The sequence below is a fragment of the Brachyhypopomus gauderio genome, chromosome 2 (genome assembly GCF_052324685.1).
Source record: "Brachyhypopomus gauderio isolate BG-103 chromosome 2, BGAUD_0.2, whole genome shotgun sequence".
NCBI lineage: Eukaryota > Metazoa > Chordata > Actinopteri > Gymnotiformes > Hypopomidae > Brachyhypopomus > Brachyhypopomus gauderio.
The window spans coordinates 11,774,056-11,795,358 of record NC_135212.1 but is presented as its reverse complement, the minus strand read 5'-3'; the positions used below and the strand labels follow the sequence as shown (position 1 = coordinate 11,795,358).

Sequence of the window (21,303 nt, the reverse complement as noted above, 5' to 3'; positions counted from 1 at the left end):
AATAAGTCACAATGAATGGATGGTTGACTTGTATCTATTTTAGAAATAATAAAAATAAAATTTCAGTTTTTCTACTTTGTAACATTACATAACAAAGGTGTCCTGATAAGGGCATCAGTTCAATCAAACAATGAACAGACTTATTCACATTCTTAAATTTTCCATCATTAATGTTAATAGAATTTGATATTCCATCATGCTTTATTATAGGAAACCTTTGAAGCGATCAGGTATTCTTTTCTGTCCAGTTAAAGTAAAGCTAATTGTGTTTCCTAATTTCCGTGTAAACACACCACTGCATACTGTGTCAAGAAGGGCCAAAGTACTACCTGGTCAACCATAAACCACTGTGAGTATATGTGTGTGTGTGTGTGTGTGTGTGTGTGAGAGAGAGAGAGAGAGAGAGAGAGAGAGAGAGAGAGAGAGAGAGAGACTTTATATATACTCTGTGATATATTTTAACCACATTACACTTTTGTTTAACATTTATCATATTTCTGTTATTTTCAACATAAATAAATATATTTTGCCTGAATCAAGATACTTTTCCATAACAACATACTGTACCCTTTCTGTCCCTCCCTAAATGTTCATATCTAGATCATTTTAACATTATGATGTTTAACATTGATCTTCCAATGGCATAAGACAATGTTCTGATCATTGACAACAGATTTTTTGTTTGATGTTGTTTACTGTTCTCATCATGGACTCCACAAATGGGAATACAGTTATAATATCTTAAGCCGTTTTCTAAAGACACCATAGAGTTAGATTTTCTTAATTGAGTTAATGGACTTTTGAAAAATGTGCAGACATGCGGAGACTCATTACTGCACTAAAGACTGTACAATACCAGGCATCTGTAAGAGCTTTGGAGATATAATTAACATGTATTTGGCGCCCTCTAGTGTAAAAAAAGGATCACCTATGGCAGGGATGTCAAAGTCAAACACCGAGGGCCAAAAAAACAACTTTTTTTTTTCAACATGCAAACAGATAAAAACAAACTTCCTTCAAAGAAAAATCACATGTCCTGTACATTAAATGAATAAAGCAATATTTTGTTATGGCGCTGTCAGTAACTTCTTGTCTTTGTCTGTGTGTTTCTGAGACGTTTGATAGTGCCTTCTTAGATTATATTCTCTCATTACAGCCAAACTTTCTCCACACAGAAGACACACAGGTTTACCTTTTACCTCCGTGAACATGTACTCTGCCTCCCACCTGGCTTGAAACCCCCTGTTCTCAGTGTCCACCTTGCGTTTAGTTATTTTTGAGGATGGGGATAGCTGTTGATATCTGCTCTGACCGCTGATGAAACTAGGTTTATACTTTCGCGAGTGACCGTAGCGCTCGAATCTGCACACCTCGCGCGAACCTCAGCGAACGGCGGAAGCGTTCATACTTTCTTTGCAGTGTTGTCCGAACATAAAAAGCGAATTATTTGGAATCATTTCTAGTATATGTATAAATATTGAATTTGATTAAGTTTAACGTGCGGGGAAATATTGAAATGGACCTTTAAAGTGACGTACAAGTGCTTTAATTCCACCTTATTAAGGTGTATGAACTCTGCAAACATGACTTTGTTCATTGCGCTGAAGCGCGGCGCGCGAAGTTACAAAATTCGACAGGTGTACGACCTCGCGCAGCGACAGCGCGCGAGATCCTCGCGCACGGGGGGAGCCACTGTGATTTTTCGCCGCGCGGACCCTCGCGCCGCTCGCGACGCGTCAAGTATAAAACAGGCTTAAACCAGGCTATTAATGAACCAGTCTATTAATTATAATGAAGCCGCTTGTGCGCGCTGCAGTGACTTTTGTTGCATTGTGGGGAATGTAGTGTTTGTGTGTGCAAAACACCAGCGGGCAGCTGTGACTTGCGGGCCGGTTCTATTAGTAATCAGTGTTGGGAACGTTACTTTAAAAAAGTAATTAGTTATAGTTACTCACTACTTGTTCAAAAAAGTAACTGAGTTAGTAACTGAATTACTCTATAATAAAAGTAACTCGTTACCAGGGAAAGTAACTATTTGCGTTACAGTTAAAAAAAGGTTATATGCCAATTAATTAAGTTTTTTTTTTAAGCAGTTTTCAGTCAGTTGAAATGAGTAGATCAGAAAATTGTTTAACTTTTGATATTTATTGCACATCCACAGACCAGTGCAGGATAAAATTGTTAAAAAATCCCAAATCTTTGAAAAAAAAAAGCAAAAGTAAACAGTTACACTATATAAAGTGCATTTACATCTATCAAATTAAATTAAATTCTCTCAACCTGACACAACTGGTTGTAACGTATTGAACAGGCAGAGAGGAATCCAAATGCGGAAGAACACCGCTTTTATTGAAATGAGACGCTGGTACAGAAATAGGCAGGTGTATCACGAGCACTATGACTAGTAACAACTGCGTTTTCTTGGCGTGGTCAGGACGGTCCAGGGTCATACCGGGGGAGCAGAAGTCAGGAGGTACAGAGGGACTAGGCAGGAGACAAGGTCGGGGACATAAGCGAGGGTCGGAACACAGGAAAGCAGACAGGTAATAGAAAGGCTTGGTACGCGGCATGAGTCGGCAATACTTCGCGACTAGGAAGTGGAATGTGGGCGTTTAAGTAGAGATACAGGGGGTGTGGTAAAGAGCGTCAGGTGAGGCTGGTTAGGTGGAGATCAGGTGGCATTCCTTACAGTACCCCCCCTCAAAGGAGCGGCTCCTGACACTCTACGACGAGCCGGGGGTCTACCGCGGCACATGGGAGCGGGAAAGTTGGGGTGCGTTGCGTGGAAATCCGCTATCATGGTAGGGCAGAGGACATCCCTCGCCGGAATCCAGCCCCGCTCCTCGCGACCGTATCCTTCCCAGTCCACCAGGTACTGGAGTCCGTTCCTTCGGCGCCGAGACTCCAGAAGCTCTCGGACGATGTATGCCGGTCGACCGTCGATTTCCAGAGGATCCGGAGGGCTAGTGGGCACAGGGGGAGTGGTGAACGGACTATAGTGAACTGGCTTAAGGAGAAAGACATGGAAGACAGGATTGACACGATAATGAGCAGGCATAAGGAGCTTATACGAGACAGCGTTGACTGCTGAGTATCTTGAATGGCCCGATGTACCGTGGGCTAAGCTTTTTACTACGCTGTTTCAAATGTAGGTTTTTTGTCGATAGCCATACCCTCTGTCCCGGATGATAGATCAGGGCAGGAAGACGACGGCGATCCGCGTTGAGCCGGCGTGTGTGCAGGGCGCGGCGTAAATGGACATGTGCCATCTCCCAGGTGCGGGCACTGTGCTTGAGCCACTCGTCCAGGGCCGGGACATCAGCAGGTGTCTTGTCCCAAGGGAAGAATGCAGGTTGATAACCATAGACACACTGGAAGGGTGTGAGTTTGGTGCGGAGTGTATGATGGAGTTGCGGGCATATTCTGCCCACGGGAGGTATTTGTGCCAGTCGTGTTGGGAGGCACAATACTGACGGAGAAACCTCCCTAATTCTTGATTGTATCGTTCTACCTCTCCGTTAGATTGGGGGTGGTAACCCGAAGTCAGACTAACTGTTATGCCTAGAAGCTTGCAGAACTGCCTCCAGACCCGAGATGTGAACTGTGCTCCTCGGTCTGAGATGATATCTTCAGGTAAGCCGTATATGTGAAAGACATAATTAAACAAATCCAGCGCGGATTCCATAGCAGTAGGTAGTTTGGGGCGAGGAATCAAGCGGCACATTTTAGAGAATCCGTCTACGATAACCATAACAACTGTGTTACCTCCAGAAGTGGGCAGATCTGTGACGAAATCCACAGCGAGGTGAGTCCAGGGCCGGAGAGGAACAGGTAGAGGAAGGAGTTTTCCTGCTGGGAGAGTACGGGGAGTGCGGGATTGGGCGCAGACCGAGCACGCTAACACATAATCCCTGATGTCATCTTCCCAGGACGGCCACCAATAACGTTGTGAGTTGAGGTGTCGTGTACGTGTAATACCTGGGTGACCTGTGCCTGCCATGTCGTGAGCGAGTTGGAGGACACGCCCCCTAAGGGGTATGGGGACATACTGTTTACCCTCGGGGCATTCCACGGGACCTGGATCGGTACGCAGGGCTTCATCCAACTCCTCCTGAATCTCCCACCTGATGACTGCAAGGAAACAGGAATCCTGCAGAATATATTCAGGTTCCTTAACAACAGTGTCCTTTTCATACAGTCGAGAAAGGGCATCCGCTTTGACGTTCTTTGATCCGGGTCGGTAAGTTACAGTGAAGCGAAATCGAGAGAAGAATAACGCCCATCTGGCTTGCCGCAGGTTCAGTCGCTTGGCAGATTTCAGATATTCTAAATTCTTGTGGTCTGTATAAACTAAGAAGGGGTGTGTCGCCCCCTCCAACCAATGACGCCACTGTTCGAGGGCAAGTTTAATGGCTAGGAGCTCTCGGTCACCGACGTCGTAATTCATCTCGGCGGCTGACAGTTTCTTTGAGTAATAGGCACAGGGGTATAACTTCGGCGGGTTTCCCTGATGCTGCGAGAGAACAGCGCCTACTCCCACCTCCGAGGCGTCGACCTCCACGATGAACTGGAGCAGGGGGTCAGGGAGATGTAGTACAGGAGCCGACGTGAAAGCCCGTTTAAGGAGTAAAAACGCTCGGTCTTCCTCGGCAGTCCAGATAAATTCCCGTGACTTTCCCCCTTTAAGGAGATTGGTAAGAGGAGCTGCCAACTCACCGAAGCCGCGGATGAAACGGCGACAGAAGTTGGCGAAACCCAGGAATCACAGCAGTTCTTTAGTAGAACGGGGGGTTGGCCAGTCCGTGACTGCCTTGACTTTATCGGTATCCATGGAGACCTGACCAGGAGAGAGCGTACATCCGAGGAAGGTCACTGTGGAACGATGAAATTCACATTTCTCAGCCTTTACATACAGGTGGTGTTCCCGCAGGCGCTGCAACACCGCTGAGACGTGCCGGACATGTTCAGAGACAGACGGGGAATAAATTAGGATATCATCAATATAGACAAACACGAACTCATCAATCATATCACGGAAGATGTCATCCATAAATGCCTGGAACACGGAGGGACTATTCGTCAGTCCATATGGCATTACGAGGTACTCATAGTGCCCCCTGGCGGTGATAAAGGCGGTTTTCCACTCATCGCCCTCTCGGATTCGATTCAAGTTGTACGCACGCTGTAGATCCAACTTCGTAAAGAGGTTCGCCCCCATCAGGTGTTCTTGTGAGGCGGTGATAAAGGGAAGAGGGTAAGCGTACTTCGATGTGATTGCGTTAAGGGCACGGTAATCAATACAAGGACGTAATCCCCCTCCTTTCTTTTCGATGAAGAAGAAGCCAGCTGCGACAGGAGAAGTGGATGGTCGGATAAATCCCTTCTGTAGGGCTTCGGTGACGTAGGACTCCATCGCCTGATCCTCGAGACGCGAGAGAGGGTAAGGTTTCGTCCTGCGAGGTAAGGGGGCTCCTGGGAGGAGGTCGATTGCGCAATCACATGGCCGATGGGGAAGCAGACGACAGGCACTGTCAGCGAATCCACGTCAGCGAATCCACGATACTGTATGGGGATGACATCAGACAGGGGTGTATCAGGACTTTCTACTGAGGAGGACCGGAGTGGTAAGTGAATACAATTTTCGAGGCAACGGGTTTTCCACCGCACCAGCTCTCATCTCTTCCAAGAGATCTCCGGGTCGTGAGCCGATAGCCAGGGAAAGCCTAGTATGAGAGGATCCCGGGGCGTGGATATCAAGAAAAACTCCCGCATCTCGCTGTGGAACAGGCCTACTCGTAGCTCTACGGGGCAGGTACGAAGTGAAATTACACCCTCGCCCAAAGGCTGTCCGTTTAGCGAGTTAATTTTCAATGGAGGATCCATAGGTACGGTGGGAAGGTGGAGGTGATAGGCTAGGTCCCGGTCTATGAAATCGCCTGCCGCTCCTGAATCCACTAAAGCCGACAGGTTTGTGTCTATGCCCCCCCAAGATACTAGTACTGGTAGGTTAACTTGGTTTTTCCTCTGGATAACCAGTAAGGGTTGGTAAGTGAGTGGGGACCTGCCTAGCCACAAGGACTCATCAGATTCATGGGGGTTCTGTTCACATACGCGGGGAGATGGTGCATAGGACATGGGAATGGGAGTGTCATCTATTTCAGAACGGTAGGGCCTCAACAACTTATCTACTCTTATTGCTGCCTGAACGAATTCAGATAAAGAGAGTGCTTCTCCCCGGCAGGCGAGTTCGACCTGCACGTCGGTCCTCAGACCCCGACGAAACACGGTTCTCAAGGCTGAGTCGCTCCAACCGCTCCCTGCCGCCAGTGTGCGGAACTCCCTAGCATAATCCGCTGTGCTCCATTGTCCTTGCTGGATGTCGTAGAGTCGGTCTCCGATGTCGCGACCGTCTGCAGGGTGATCGAAGACTGCTCGGAGCAGCGCTGTGAATTGGTTCTCAGACTGGAGGGCTGGGTCTTTGGTGTCCCACAAAGCGGTGCCCCAAGTACCTGCTGTACCAGTGAGAAACGAGAGAATGAAGTGGACCCTTGGCAACTCGGCTTGGAATCGAGCGTGGTGATAAGTGAAGTATATTGAACACTGCATGAGGAAGTTACGGCATCATTCGGGAGACCCGTCGTAACGTTCGGGTACGGCTACGGGGACGCTCACGGGTGTGGAGGCTGTCGTTGTGACGAGACGAACGGCTTCCTGAAGTGCTGCCACTTGGAGTCCTTGATCTCGAACTATTCCCACGAGTTGTTGGACCGTCTCGGTGAGTGTCTTTAGTGTATCTTCTGCTGGATCCATGGTTAGGCGAAGTATTTCTGTAACGTATTGAACAGGCAGAGAGGGATCCAAATGCGGAAGAACACCGCATTTATTGAAATGAGACGCTGGTACAGAAACAGGCAGGTGTATCACGAGCACTATGACTAGTAACAACTGCGTTTTCTTGGCGTGGTCAGGACGGTCCAGGGTCATACCGGGGGAGCAGAAGTCAGGAGGTACAGAGGGACTAGGCAGGAGACAAGGTCGGGGACGTAAGCGAGGGTCAGAACACAGGAAAGCAGACAGGTAATAGAAAGGCTTGGTACGCGGCATGAGTCGGCAATACTTCGCGACTAGGAAGTGGAATGTGGGCGTTTAAGTAGAGATACAGGGGGTGTGGTGATGAGCGTCAGGTGAGGCTGGTTAGGTGGAGATCAGGTGGCATTCCTTACACTGGTTTGTTCACAACAGAAGTAAACTGTTGTAAAACCTCTATTCTTAATTAAATAAATCAAATACCCAGTCTGGTACACATTCAGGAACTTCAAGTATTTTCTTAAATAATGTTTATTTCGCCTTGAAAGTTCTAGTTTTCTTCGGCTTGCACCTGACGCCATTTCGGCCTCTTCTCCATTTGTGTCGTGTCACTCGCGTGCTTCGGCGCGCGTGTAAAAACACTGGCTCTGATTGGCTATCATAACACTGTCTTAGCCAATCGCTTACTGACTTGTTAAGTTAAACAGGTGTTACACCGAGAACTGTGACCTATCGGGATCTGTTACTCCTCACTAGCCTGGGCAGCGGTCCGCTCGCATTACTGTTAGTATATCAATATATTTGTTTTATCAATAAAGTAACGCACCGCTTTTAATGACCAGTAATGTAAACGGCGTTGTAACGACAGGAAAAGTAACTAATTATATTATCCCGTTACTGACAAAATGGCGACGTTACCTAACGCCGTTATTTTTTACGGCGTTATTCGCAACACTGTTAGTAATTAAATATAATCCAGGGGCCATAGATAATCAATTCGCAGGCCTTGACTTTGACATATGTGACCTATGGAGTGGCAATGTCCCCCCAGCTGCATTCACGTAAACGTGTTAAAGAGCCAGTCCATGATCCACTTGAACGTCTCGATCTATGATTTATTTCTAGCTGAGATGTGTCTGATCAATTACAAACACACTTAATAGCTCTTGATAGCTTATTTTCATCCTTCTTAAATCATCTTCCTTTCCACATAGCATGCTATTGTTTACATGATTTTGTGTGTGTAGCTATAAAAAGAGAGAGAAGCATGCTCAAAGAAAAAACAAAAGAAAAAAAAAACAAAATAGTCTCTGTCTTTATAGCTATTCTTGAACAAATACTCTGAGGAACATAAAAGACATCTGTGTCTGTCCTGGGCTGAGGAGTCATCAACAGTCTCCGTCCGTAGAGTTTTCTGGTAATCTGAGGTGTTGGTACAGTTGCCCAGCCACCTCATGTGTTCACTTGGGTTTGTGGTGATGATGTGGGTGAACTGTGATGTCTCACAGAGTCTGAGGACTGTGATGTCTCATAGAGTCTCAGGACTGTGGTGTCTCACAGAGCCTCAGGACTGTGATGTCTCCCAGAGTCTGAGGACTGTGATGTCTCACAGAACCTCAGGACTGTGATGTCTCACAGAGTCTGAGGACTGTGATGTCTCACAGAGCCTCAGGACTGTGATGTCTCACAGAGCCTCAGGACTGTGATGTCTCACAGGACCTCAGGACTGTGATGTCTCACAGGACCTCAGGACTGTGATGTCTCACAGAAGCTCAGGACTGTGATGTCTCACAGGGCCTCAGGACTGTGTTGTCTCACAGAGCCTCAGGACTGTGATGTCTCCCAGAGTCTGAGGACTGTGATGTCTCACGGAGTCTCAGGACTGTGATCACCCTCTGGTCCTCCCTTTCAGTTATGCTGCTACATTGAGACCTGGAGAGACCCAGTGAAGCTGCACGCTGATCACTGGCATGCAGCTGTATGTGGACGCCACACAGACTGTTCATGGACTGTTCATGGACTGCATTGTTCATCTTTACAGATTAAATTATTTCTGTTTGATCTGCAAGTTACTGCTGAGATGATTTCTGTTCGATCTGCAAGTTACTGCTGAGATGATGCCAACAGCAACACTGCTTCTTAGTGATGAACAAGCGTAGAAGATGCCAGAAAACTAAAGCTGCGATGTCTTTGCTCCCACTCCATCTACTTCATTGGATGCAGAAACTGTTCACCCACCTCAGATTCTCTGGAGAAGCTGAGAATCTGGACTATATATAATATAATATAATTAGTGGTGGGCCGTTAACGGCGTTAACGGCGTTAACGGCGGTCGTTAATTTGATACTCTTATTGGGCGATATAAAAATTATCGCCGTTAATCTATTATTAATGTTGGGTTGGGAACTGGGTCAAAATGGGTAAGCAAAGACGTTCATAGTTGACTAGGGGTCCTCCAATCGAATAGTCGAATCAGCGACTATTGCAGGTCACCCCTAGAAGAAAACACTACATAAAATTTTTACTTGGCTTATTTTGCAGTACAACTAGGTCTGAAAGAACAGCATTGTCAGAATATTGTGTACATATGAATTGCTTTGTATATTGAGCACAGCAGGTCATGGAAGATCTAAATCCTGGCAGATATTCTAGCATCGTTGAATAAAAAAATAAAATGTCATACATGGTCAAATCTGGATGAAGATCTATGTGAAAATTATTTATTTGTCTTCCTGTTTAGCCATATTGCTATTGATTTTCTACTCACTGCACTTTGGAATGTTCTAACCACTAATGCAAAGTAAGTGTGCATCTCACTCCCTCTAGTGGCCAAATAACAGTAATTACTCTCTGAGAGAAAGCAACCTAAATACCTCACTAAATTGTTTTTTTTTCCTACCATTTCCACATTTTAAAATAGCAAGATGTAAAAATGTGTTTATGAAATCAAATAAAAGATTTTTCAAATAATCTGATCACATTGTTGAAAGCATTGCACACTCTTGGCTTTTATTTTAACCAGCTTCCTGATGTAAGCACCTGGGAGCATTCCAACAGTCTATCCCACTTTATGTTGAGTACTGTGGGCTGTTCCTCCTTCATCCCCTGGTGTGACTCATGTCTGACCATATGTATTAGGTTTAGGCTAAGCCACTAGCGTGATGCGTCATGCCAAGTCATAACTCAGGAATGCTCAGCATTACACATCTAAAAGCTTCTGCCCAGTCTTGATGTGTCCAGTTGAAATCCAATGACACCCCACCTAAGTGGGACCATAGCATGGGGTTGGATACCACATGGTGTATAACTGTGGAGCTCTGAATCAAATCATATTAGCTGAGTGGGCCTTCATTTCTAAATAAATCAAAAACAGTGCTACCAACATGGCGGTTTTACACCGTCTACTCAGTTCTGCATGGAGGGAACCACACATTCACACATTAGTTATTCTTATTTCCCAAAATTGGGAATAATCAAACCACAGTGCTTCTATTAGAGTCACTGTCAGTGTTTTTTCCTCCTCTTCTTCAGAAGGGATGTCTGCAGTAATTTGTTCTGTTCAGGATACTGGGTCATGAAACGAAGAGCACTTCATTCATTCGACCACAAATGAATTCTTCATTAATATTACTGCTCGTTATCACCATTAATCATTAGTGGCTTAAATAAAGTTATATTCCATCTCATCCAGTGAGATCAAAATGACTTTATCAAAAGTAATGAAGTTGATGAAATCATTTTCATGCATTATCTGGCTGTGAAATTAACTGGAAAAAACTAGTTAGACCAGTCAAATGTATTTATATAGCACATTTTATAAAAGCAGTTGTCACAAAGCAGCTTTATGGAAATACAAGTCCAAGCTGTCAATGAACAAGCCAAAGGTGACTGGCAAGAAGAAAAAACATCCTAAGAGCACAAAAGGTTCTGAGACTCTTCTCATCTTCTTCAGGATGACAGCAGAACCACAACAACACCTCAACAGGAAGAAGAACCAGAATACACCTCAACACCCACGGGGCCCAGCTTGGAACCGCTACACCTCAACACCCATGGGGCCCAGCTTGGAACCGCTACACCTCAACACCCATGGGGCCCAGCTTGGAACCGCTACACCTCAACACCCATGTGGCCCAGCTTGGAACCGCTACACCTCAACACCCATGGGGCCCAGCTTGGAACCGCTACACCTCAACACCCATGTGGCCCAGCTTGGAACCGCTACACCTCAACACCCATGGGGCCCAGCTTGGAACCGCTACACCTCAACACCCATGGGGCCCAGCTTGGAACCGCTACACCTCAACACCCATGTGGCCCAGCTTGGAACCGCTACACCTCAACACCCATGGGGCCCAGCTTGGAACCGCTACACCTCAACACCCATGTGGCCCAGCTTGGAACCGCTACACCTCAACACCCATGGGGCCCAGCTTGGAACCGCTACACCTCAACACCCATGGGGCCCAGCTTGGAACCGCTACACCTCAACACCCATGGGGCCCAGCTTGGAACCGCTACACCTCAACACCCATGTGGCCCAGCTTGGAACCGCTACACCTCAACACCCACGGAGCCCAGCTTGGAACCGCTACACCTCAACACCCATGTGGCCCAGCTTGGAACCGCTACACCTCAACACCCACGGGGCCCAGCTTGGAACCGCTACACCTCAACACCCACGGGGCCCAGCTTGGAACCGCTACACCTCAACACCCACGGGGCCCAGCTTGGAACCGCTACACCTCAACACCCACGGGGCCCAGCTTGGAACCGCTACACCTCAACACCCATGGGGCCCAGCTTGGAACCGCTACACCTCAACACCCATGTGGCCCAGCTTGGAACCGCTACACCTCAACACCCACGGGGCCCAGTTGGAACCGCTATACCTCAACACCCACGGGGCCCAGCTTGGAACCGCTACACCTCAACACCCACGGGGCCCAGCTTGGAACCGCTACACCTCAACACCCATGGGGCCCAGCTTGGAACTGCTACACCTCAACACCCACGGGGCCCAGCTTGGAACCGCTACACCTCAACACCCACGGAGCCCAGCTTGGAACCGCTACACCTCAACACCCACGGAGCCCAGCTTGGAACCGCTACACCTCAACACCCACAGAGCCCAGCTGCTGCCACATTGGTTGTCTCCCAGCTTCTCAGATTCCTTTAGATGTTCCCGTCATTTGGGACTAGGGACCACTCCCCTCATATCTATTACCATTCACGTCTATGACCACTCAATCTAACGTCTTTTGTGTTTTAAGCATCTTTGTGCAGTTCTTAAGCCTTGGCCTGTGCTTCTGTATATAACCCAACTAACCCAATTTCCTCACCAGTGTCTTGCAGTCTGCTAATAGGTGCTGGGTTCTCTCAGAGGCTCCATTGAAAAGTCTGTATGTTTGGTCTTCTCTGGTGTGAAACACCCCTGATTGGATCCACCTAATGCGTAGTGCTAATGCTTAATGTCTACTTGTCTTCAGTCCAGCCATTGGTAGAATTGTGTTATGTCACCATCTCTGTCATCTGTTAATCACTCCTTGGAAGAGTTTACCCTGACACGACTCCCTCGTTGTGTCCATGGTGACCACAACCCCCACCTGTCTGAGCCCCCCCCCCCATCAGCTCAGTCTGGGAGGCCATTTCTTGCATGTATTCATGGATGTTTCTTGTATCACCCTAGATGGTGGATCTTACACTTTGTAGGGACTTTCCCTCCTCCATGCCCTGTGAGGAGTTTCCTGGTTTTTACGTCAGTAGCCTCCAGTTCTTCTCTTGACCAGCGAATTGTGTCTGCTGGGTGTCTGATGACTAGCTGGGCATTTGTGTTTGTCTTTGATGTTATTGTTCCTATTCAATCTGTTTCTGAGGGTCTGCCTCAAGGTTCTTGGGTATTGATGTTGTTCTCATGCCAAGATATGTTATACTCTCTGCATAGTTCAGGGTGGGGTGGAATTTGGGGAAAGAAGACAACACACATTTGTAGCCATTCAAATGTGCGTGATGGTGTAGAACTTCACCAAATCAAATCAAATCAAATCAAATATATTTGTATATGTTCACCAGTGAACCTCAGTAATGCTGTGGTGGATATATGTCCAGTATATCTTTCAACAAATGTTTCTGAATAAACCCACTAAATGCCAATAAATATTTCACTTAAGATAATTATTTTAAGATTATTTATAGTGTTACTTTAGATTAATAATATTTAAGGTATTATTTCAGTACAAATACTAACACCTAGTGTTTTTGAATAGTACTTGTTGTCAAAGCTGAAACAGTTTAGCGTTAACATAAGTTCTGCCAACCATATGAGAATATGTGAGAGTTCTCAGGTCCTGCATTAAGAAAATGCTTTAGAATTATCAAACCATCTTCATCATGGATGTCCATATATAAACTGACGAAATTATCATTGGGTTTGTGATGACCTGTCTGACCAAGGCCAACCTTGTCTCCACAACCTTACTTACATTGTTAAATTTAATATTGGTTGTTCACATTTATTGTTGGAGTTGTATTTGTATGTATGTATTGGCTTAAGTCATGTCATTTTAGCTTAATTAGCACACTAAATATTTGTTTACCAATTGCCAGATGTATTGTGTGTCTAGTTATGCTTCTCCTAATTTCCTCAGTAGATTCATCTGTTCAAACTGTGGCTCTTGTTAAGTAAATGTTTATTCAAATGGAGATAATGTTTTCTGGATATATTATTAACATTAATTAAATAATAATAAAATAATTAATAATAATAATAATAATAATAATAATAATAATAATAATAATAATAATAATAAAATAATAATAATAAATATAATCCAAGGATTTTTAGTGTAGTAAAAGAAGAATACGTTCAAATACGTAAATAAGTTATTTAATACCTCTTTCTATTTATTTACATACCTCATGACACTGGAGAGACGTTTGTGGGACGTGGGGTAAAAGGCAATTAAATGATGCTCTTTGATTGGCTACATTTGACCGGTAAGAACGCCCACTCGCTCCGAAAAGGCAGGTCTCCCCACCAGTAACAATAGCGCTGAATCTAGAGTGGGCGTGGCCTTGACGGGAAACAGTACACTCGACCACCAATCAATCGTTAGACTCGTCCGCGTCGGCCAATCGGAAGCCGACATGGGCGGGTCGCAGCGAAGCTCATGGTGTAGAGCGTAAGTAAATGTGTTGAGTGATTGAAGTGCTGCGAGTCGCAAATGTTCCGGCGGCGGACGGACTGTGGGGATCCGGAGAAAAGTGGAGGAGACCGGCGGCACTTTTACTCACCGGACATTCGGGTTTGGTGGATATTTTAGAGGCTGTTCCGTTTGAATTGGGAAGCCCAGGTCTGGACAGGCAGCTTGGCTCGGTTTGTTGTTTTTTATTCATTCTCGCCGGACTCGTTTTTCCTCGTTTTTCTTCGTTTTTCCTCGTTTTTGTCACACGGGCGAATGTGTGTGTGTCATGTGTCCGGCCGGCTGCCCCCATGTGAGCGGGTTTAAAGTGGACAACTGGAGACAGAACCTGCGGGTCATATATCAGTGCTTTGTGTGGAGCGGCACTGCCGAGGCCAGGAGACGGAAGGTAAAAAAAAACACATTTAAAAAAAGAAGAAAGAAAGCAAAAGAATCTACACACACATAAAATAAAACGATGCTACCGGAGGAGTGGGACAGCGCGTCCGTGCGCGAGAGCTCGCGGTGGGTCGGGCGCGCGCTGTACGGGGGGCGCGCGCGCTGCTCCTTGCAGCCCAGATCGCGTGTTGCATCTCGCTGGTGGTGGTGGTGGTGGTGGTGGTGGTGTGTGTGTGCGCAGTGCAGGGCTTTGGTGTGGAGAAGGGATGACGGCTCACCCTGCTAGCGTGTTCGTGGAGGATGGTTCCGTCCAGCCGGTGGTTTGGGTGATGTGGGCTTGATCGGTCCAGCCTGTGTGCACTGCTTTGATTTTTGGTTCCGCACAACTGTCGCTGGTCTGTCGGGGTTATTAATAAGACAAGTTGGGCTGGTGGACTGGGTGGGGACGCTGAGTGGACCGACACCCTCCGTGATGGAGCTGGGTGGAGGGGAGACCAGCATCCTGTAAAATAAAGATCTCGCAGTCCCTGTTGCTTATGAATGGAGGGCTACAACCACCTAACTGACGTGTGATCACACATTTGGAGATTCTCCTCTTGATAAGTGAAGGTTTAGACTGACCGTGACGATAAGGGTCACCAACACGGGGCTTATAATAGTGTTGCATCATGTCTACTGGCTGCTGTGTGGAAATCGTGGAGATGCAGCTTGCTCGCCGACCTCGCCAACGCATTTTCGTCTCTTGCTTTCTCACGTTGGCTTGACGTTCATTTCCAAAGGTCATTCTCGCCCTGCCGCACAGTCGTGTGTCTCGACGTCAACACGGTGTCTCGTATTTGCTTTGCGTTCACGTTTAACGGGGGAAGTCGTGCAGGAAACGCTGCACTGCACCCTCAAGGCAACACGTCCGTATTGTTTAGGGAAGCACGCGCACACTCCACCCTTTCTCCACCCCCACCGAGCATGAATGAGCCTCGCAGCTCCACGAGCTCCACCGTGTTCCGCCATCTGCGCGCGCGGGCCACCCCCGCGCAGTGACGCAATCCTCGGTGAGCTCGCGCTTGCCTCTCGCAGCTCCACACCGTTTTTCAAAAGTCCTAAACGCTGACGTGACATCCGTCTGGCAGATTTATGCGCTTCTTCTGTAATGCGTTGACTCTTTTTTTTTTTTTTTTTTTTTTTTGTTTTGCTTGTTTGTATTGACACGGGCCACTTTTGGTTGTAGAATGTTGCTTCATAAAGGATGAGCTGAAAGTTTCTGAGCTAATAGTGAGGCTGGTCTCTTTTAGAGATGAGTAGGTTCTCCTGGGCCCCTTCGTCTCGGGTTTGGAGATCCAGCAAAACTTTCACATTGCGGAAAACAAATCTATTGATTCCCCACAGAATATGCAGAAGATGTAAAAGACAGGAGACGCTCTGGTTTCCTAAAAGCCCGGCTCGTCTGCTGCCCACACAGGATCTCATCATCCTCCCTCATCAGCTCCCCGTCACCTTGGAGCAGGTTAGCGACAGCAACGAGGTGTCCGCCTGGGCCGTGAGCTCAGCGGGTGTGGGCGTGCTCCGTCCGGCCTGGGCTTCAAGGCTCGGCTCAAGGCGCCCCTTACATTTGACTTTCTCAGCACCCCTGAGCTTCTCGGGTTTGGTTGGCCGGCCCGTTGCTGTTAAGGTGGAGGAGCAGTTCTTGGTTACGTCAAAAAATAGACGGGGCTCGTTTTCTGAAGAGGTATGAGAGCCCATGTTTTAGTCCCAGCTAGTAGTGTTTAGTCAAAAGTTACGTGGTTAGTAAGGTTACTAGCTGATCACTTATGACCCCCCGGTGAATTGGGGTTTTCTGGGGTAATTTTCTTCTGTGTGTGTGTGTGTGTGTGTGTGTGTGTGTGTGTGTGTGTGTGTGTGTGTGTGTGTGTGTGTGTGTGTGTGTGTGTAAAAACAACAAGGGCATGGTGTCCTTGTATTTAAAGAACACTTGGTTCTGTACATATACGTTCTTCAAAGACGAATATTGTAAACTAGTGTCCATGCTCGTTTCAGTACAGTAGTATGGCCCATTTCAGGAAACCCTGCACACAATGTGTAAGTGCAGACCCTCGGTGTCTCGAGACACCACGACAATGCCAGGATGTACCTGTGAGACAAAGAAATGTGAGATCATTCGAAGACCACGCACCCATTCTGCAGGCTGTGTGGTGCCACGGAGGAGCTACACCTCCACCTGTACCTTTCACTTACTGGATCTCATTATTACTTGGTTCCATCAGAAGCAGTAATGTCATAAGGGTTCATGGTTTCAGTTTGGATAAGCCCGTCCCAGATCCAAGCAGGCTTTTCTGAGACGTTTGAGATTTTGTATTAAAAGTGACAGCTTGTGGACGAAATGTATAGTTTCTTCATTATATTTTTTATCTGGTTCCACAGTCTTAGGATTGTGGTGTGACATGAACACAGTCGGTCTGTAGTCTGCGTTCACCTGCTATGGCTTTTCTTTTCCTCTTCTCTGCCTCCAGTGCAAAATGATTTGTCATGATCATTATCGGGTCTCTGCTAGTGTGATACGGTGGCTGCCAAAAACTGCAGTTACTGCTGTGATATGCCAACCCATTTCTCACAATACCTAAGGCATAAAGTAAACACGCGCCTGACTCTTGGTCTTGCTGCTTAATCCTCATTCCGCCTCATTTGATGTGACCACTGGTGATGGCGGACGCTGCTTCAGACGCCATCGCCACTTCTGTGTGGAAGGATCGTGAGCTCGGACACAGTTCGTCGATAATCCACCGGGACACCTGACGGTGGGCGGGGCCCGTGCGGCCGGGCACGTTTGTGGAGTAGGATGAGCATCTTTGGCCCCTCCCCTCTGCCCCTTGGCTCCTCCCCTCTCCCACAAGCAGGTGCACACTTTGGCTGGCAAGTCTTTCAAGAGCAGAGGTCTCATCTCCATCTCACAGTCAGTGTCCAAGAATACCAGCCAATAGCGTCAATCCTCAGACGGGTGGTCCTGGTGCGACGTTGGCGTCAGATCTTCTAGAGAAGCGGTGCACGTATTTCAGGCCGGACATTTTCTTTTGGCCAATCGAATCCCCAGGGAGGGTTGATGGGGTGGGATTTATGGCTGTTGGCACGGCATTTTTCTCCTGCTATTGACATGCTCCCCGTTAGTTTCATTTCACTCTTCAACCCTGGACGGGACAGGATGTCTTATTCTTATCTGAGAACATTGTGTCTTCGTGTCAAGCATCTTGTGACAATAGTGTGTGTAGTTATCAGTAATAGTGTGCGAAGTTATCAGTAATGGTGTGTTTTATCAGTAATAGTTGTTACTCGTGCTGCTGTGTTGAATTATTAATGAAAAAGAAACTTGCATAAGCAGAAAATGACTATAGCTAAATGGCAATACGATATATGCTGTGTGTAGCATGTGGGGGACAGCAGGCCTTTTAAGTTTGCTTGATATACTTCTGTTTGACCAGAGGGTCCTTAAACGCCAAGCTGAACCATTCTTAAATTACACCATGCAAAAGACACGGTAACCGTTTTGAGCTGCGGAGGAGGGACTGTGGTTAGTCTTCTGAGGTCTTTGTTGTCCCCGGCAGCTGGTGTCTCTGCTGTGGCAGACCTTCCCCATGTCCCTGTGCACGGAGGTGACGTCTCCTGACGTCCTGCGGGGGAGTCCGTCCCCTGGCCGTTTAACACCGCGCTTGTGTCGAGGCGCCCAGAATGAACGCATCCATCCTGCTCTCTGCGTGACCTTGGAACAGTGCTGGGAGCAGAAAGCGGAGACAGCGGTGGCGTCTCTCTGGCTACGTCCGGATGTTCTCGGGTGAACGCTCGCAGAACGTTGAGTGTTCTGATGGTGTTGAGATGGAATCCAACCACTCCACTGATTTCTCTCTTATACTTCTTATGATGTGATATAAAGACTGTCCATTCAGTCTGTAGTGTTTATATATAATGTATGCATGCATGCATTGTATTATTGCATACATACATGTATGTATGTATGTATGTATGTATGTATATACATACAATAATAATGCATGTATTTGTCCATTTGTAGCACTGTTTGTGTGCCATGCCCTAGGTGCGTTTGACCCCAGAGGTCAGTTTTTATGCTAAGTGCCTTAGCTTCCTGTTCCATTTAGCCCACAATGGGGAAGAGAGGTTTGCCTGCAATTCATATGTCCAGCAGTGACAAAGTATCGTTGCCACAGCGTTTTCGCGAGCGGTTTCATTTCTTTCTGCGGATGAACTGAAGTCTGTAGGGGCCACAGACTTCCACAGCCATCAGCGGTTTGTCTGTGAGGATGAGCCTGAACAAATAGGATTAGATGGAGAACTTTGACTCGGTGCTAATGAGCTAATGAGTGTTACATGGCACGGTAATTAGTCTGCCCAGGCTAATTGCCCAGGTCGGCTGGGTTGATTATCTCTGTACTGCCTCTCCTGCTTGGAGGCAGGATGTTCTGTGTTCTTCTTCCCTTCATTAGCATGCATGCGGGTGATTGGCCCCTATAGTGGAAATAAGACGTGTATTGGTCCAGTTGGATTGGTCTAATGATGCTCAACGGGGGGGTGATGACTATCCTTTTCTTAGTTCCATTTCCTTTACCTTTGATTCCCTTTACAACCTATAGGAAACAGAACTCACATGGAAACCAGTATTGTGGTTTCCCCACTGTATTGTGCCAACACTGGTCTTTTGTGTATGGATTTCAACATCTTATAAATGGGGAACTAGGCCTCCCAGTTTCAGGGAACTGTACAGGCTGTTGGCAGCAGGAAATCCCCCCCCCCCCCCCCCCCCCCCCCCGTTCACCTGAATGGTTGATTCCTGAACAAGGCAGAGAAGTGACTGGGAAGCTTCATGATGGTCATGACATGTAACAAACACCCTGGTTTTTTGTGTTGTGGCTTAATTTTACTCCGTGCCCGAGAGTCGCTGGTTTAGTGAAATTCACTGTTGTTGTGTGTGTGTGTGTGTGTGTGTGTGTGTGTGTGTGTGTGTGTGTGTGTACTGATCCCTGGGAATCTGTTCAAAGGGGCGGGAGGTGGCAGTGAGCTGCCTGAGTCCTGTAGGTGACTTTATAGAGCTGGAGAGCTAAGGTCCTAGCAATGACGAGGTCATGGGTTTGATCCCCAGGGAGTCATACTGATAAATATATGTATGTATGTCTGAGCGAAAGCGTCAGCGATACACACGTCTGCCCTCTGAAGGCTCTTAGATGTTCCAGGTTGAAGGAAGCCTCATCAGAATCTTGAAATAAGTGAAATAATTCCTCACGTAGTTTTTATATACATGTTTGCATGTCTAAAATGATAAAACTTTGGAATGCAAAGGTTGCCAAAATGTTTCTCTGATTTGAGCGTGGACCGTGGAAAAATCTACCTCACACCTTCTCTGAATGGCCTCTTTATTCACAGCAGCCATCTTGTAGGTGCGTTTGGAGTAGTGCAGCTCGATCTGGCACCGCGATGCTGCTGGTGAACTCACACACGTCAGCGTCACTGCTGGGTTCAGATCCTGCAGGTCCTCTGCTCAGAAACTGGCCCTAGAAACCAGACGGCTAATACATGTTGATGGCAGCAGGTGGGCTCTGGGTTCTAACTGTACATCTAATATGTACTACTACCATCTCCTGATAGCATATTTACTGGTGAGTCCAATATGGTGGATCAGGATGGAAAGTTAGGCTAGAGATTTGTACTTTGAGACAGTCTAATCTTTATTGAAACACAGTAGCTTTTGTGTTTTTAGTAGCTGTCTGCTAACTCAAGCTAGCAGCTGGTCCAGGTCAGCTAGACCACCTCTACTTCTCCTGGTTGGGCTCCGAGCCAGCGCGTTAGCCATTGCAGGCGTGGCCCTCCCCGGGGTCCAGCACGTCTGCGGCTGCCCCGGACCAGACAAAGGCTCCCGTCCTGGCCCGGTGCCTGCTCACAGCCCGCGGCGACCCGAGCTGGTCTTTTGTCTGACGGCCAGACTCGCACCACACGCTCAGTGGTCCTGGCCGGCGAGTGAGCCCAGCTGTCGAGGCCGTGTGGGCAAGCACGCACCTGCTGGCACCTGTTGGCACCTCTGGGCGTTTTCCTTGGAGACTTGGAACAAGAAAACTGCACATCCCATGAGCTCTAGTTGTTGTTTGGTGGTGGTCAAATATTAAATGTTTTTCCTGTGTACAAATGAGTTTCTGGATCTGAGGCTGGAGTCCACTGGTGCTGCTCCAGGCTTTGCCAGCTTTGCTCTGAGCGCATGTCGTGCGCTTTGGTCCGACATTGAAGTATCCATCCAATTGGGCTGAACCAATCCTATTGGTGTTGAAGACATCTAATAACTGCAATCGGTTTTACTGATTTATAAGTGTTCTTTTGTGCAGTATTGTGATCAAACTTCGTGCTTTATTGCACAAAAACCTTTTTTCTGCACCACCGGTTCTTTCACATGTTACTGATACATTTTTATGGCTCACGGCGCACAGATCCTGGACTACTAATCCAAACACACAGTAGGCTATAAGACCTCCACAGAACCTTCGTTTGGTTGGGAAGTCTGAAATTGCATGTGTAATTCTGAGTTAATCGTGCTTAAAGACAATACATACACTACGTGTTAAGTTTAGATGCGAGTATGCACACACACACACACACCTTTAGTACATCGGGGCCGGAGACGTTGAGTAAATAGTTAAAATCCTGGAACTGCAGCAGATGGCTGATAATCAGTCCGCTTCTCTCTCCCCCATTCAGCCCACAGTTGCTCTGAATCAGTGAGGGTTCCACTCTGTGATTGATGGGGGTTGATGGTCTTTCAGAAGCACTGCGGAGACAGAAGGTCTGCCTTCTCAGTGAGTCATGGCCTGACGTGCTCCTTACATACACTGCGGGCGGACCGCAGCAATTTACGTTAAGTGGCTTTTATTCTTTC

General features: G+C 47.2%; 1 protein-coding gene and 1 long non-coding RNA gene across 3 annotated transcripts in view; one reads left to right on the top strand and one right to left on the bottom strand.

The window, feature by feature from the left end:
* The window catches only part of LOC143487900 (uncharacterized), a 37,769-nt gene extending 22,265 nt beyond the window's left edge, over window positions 1-15,504 (bottom strand). For both annotated transcript variants that reach the window (XR_013124413.1, XR_013124411.1), the window contains exon 1: window positions 14,666-15,504. This is a non-coding gene — a long non-coding RNA (uncharacterized LOC143487900). The remainder of the gene's footprint in view (window positions 1-14,665) is intronic.
* The window catches only part of LOC143487874 (ubiquitin carboxyl-terminal hydrolase 22-like), a 28,984-nt gene continuing 21,662 nt past the window's right edge, over window positions 13,982-21,303 (top strand). The window contains 1 exon segment of the mRNA XM_076987144.1: window positions 13,982-14,397. Coding sequence (XP_076843259.1) covers window positions 14,278-14,397 — 120 coding nt within the window. The 5' untranslated portion in view covers window positions 13,982-14,277.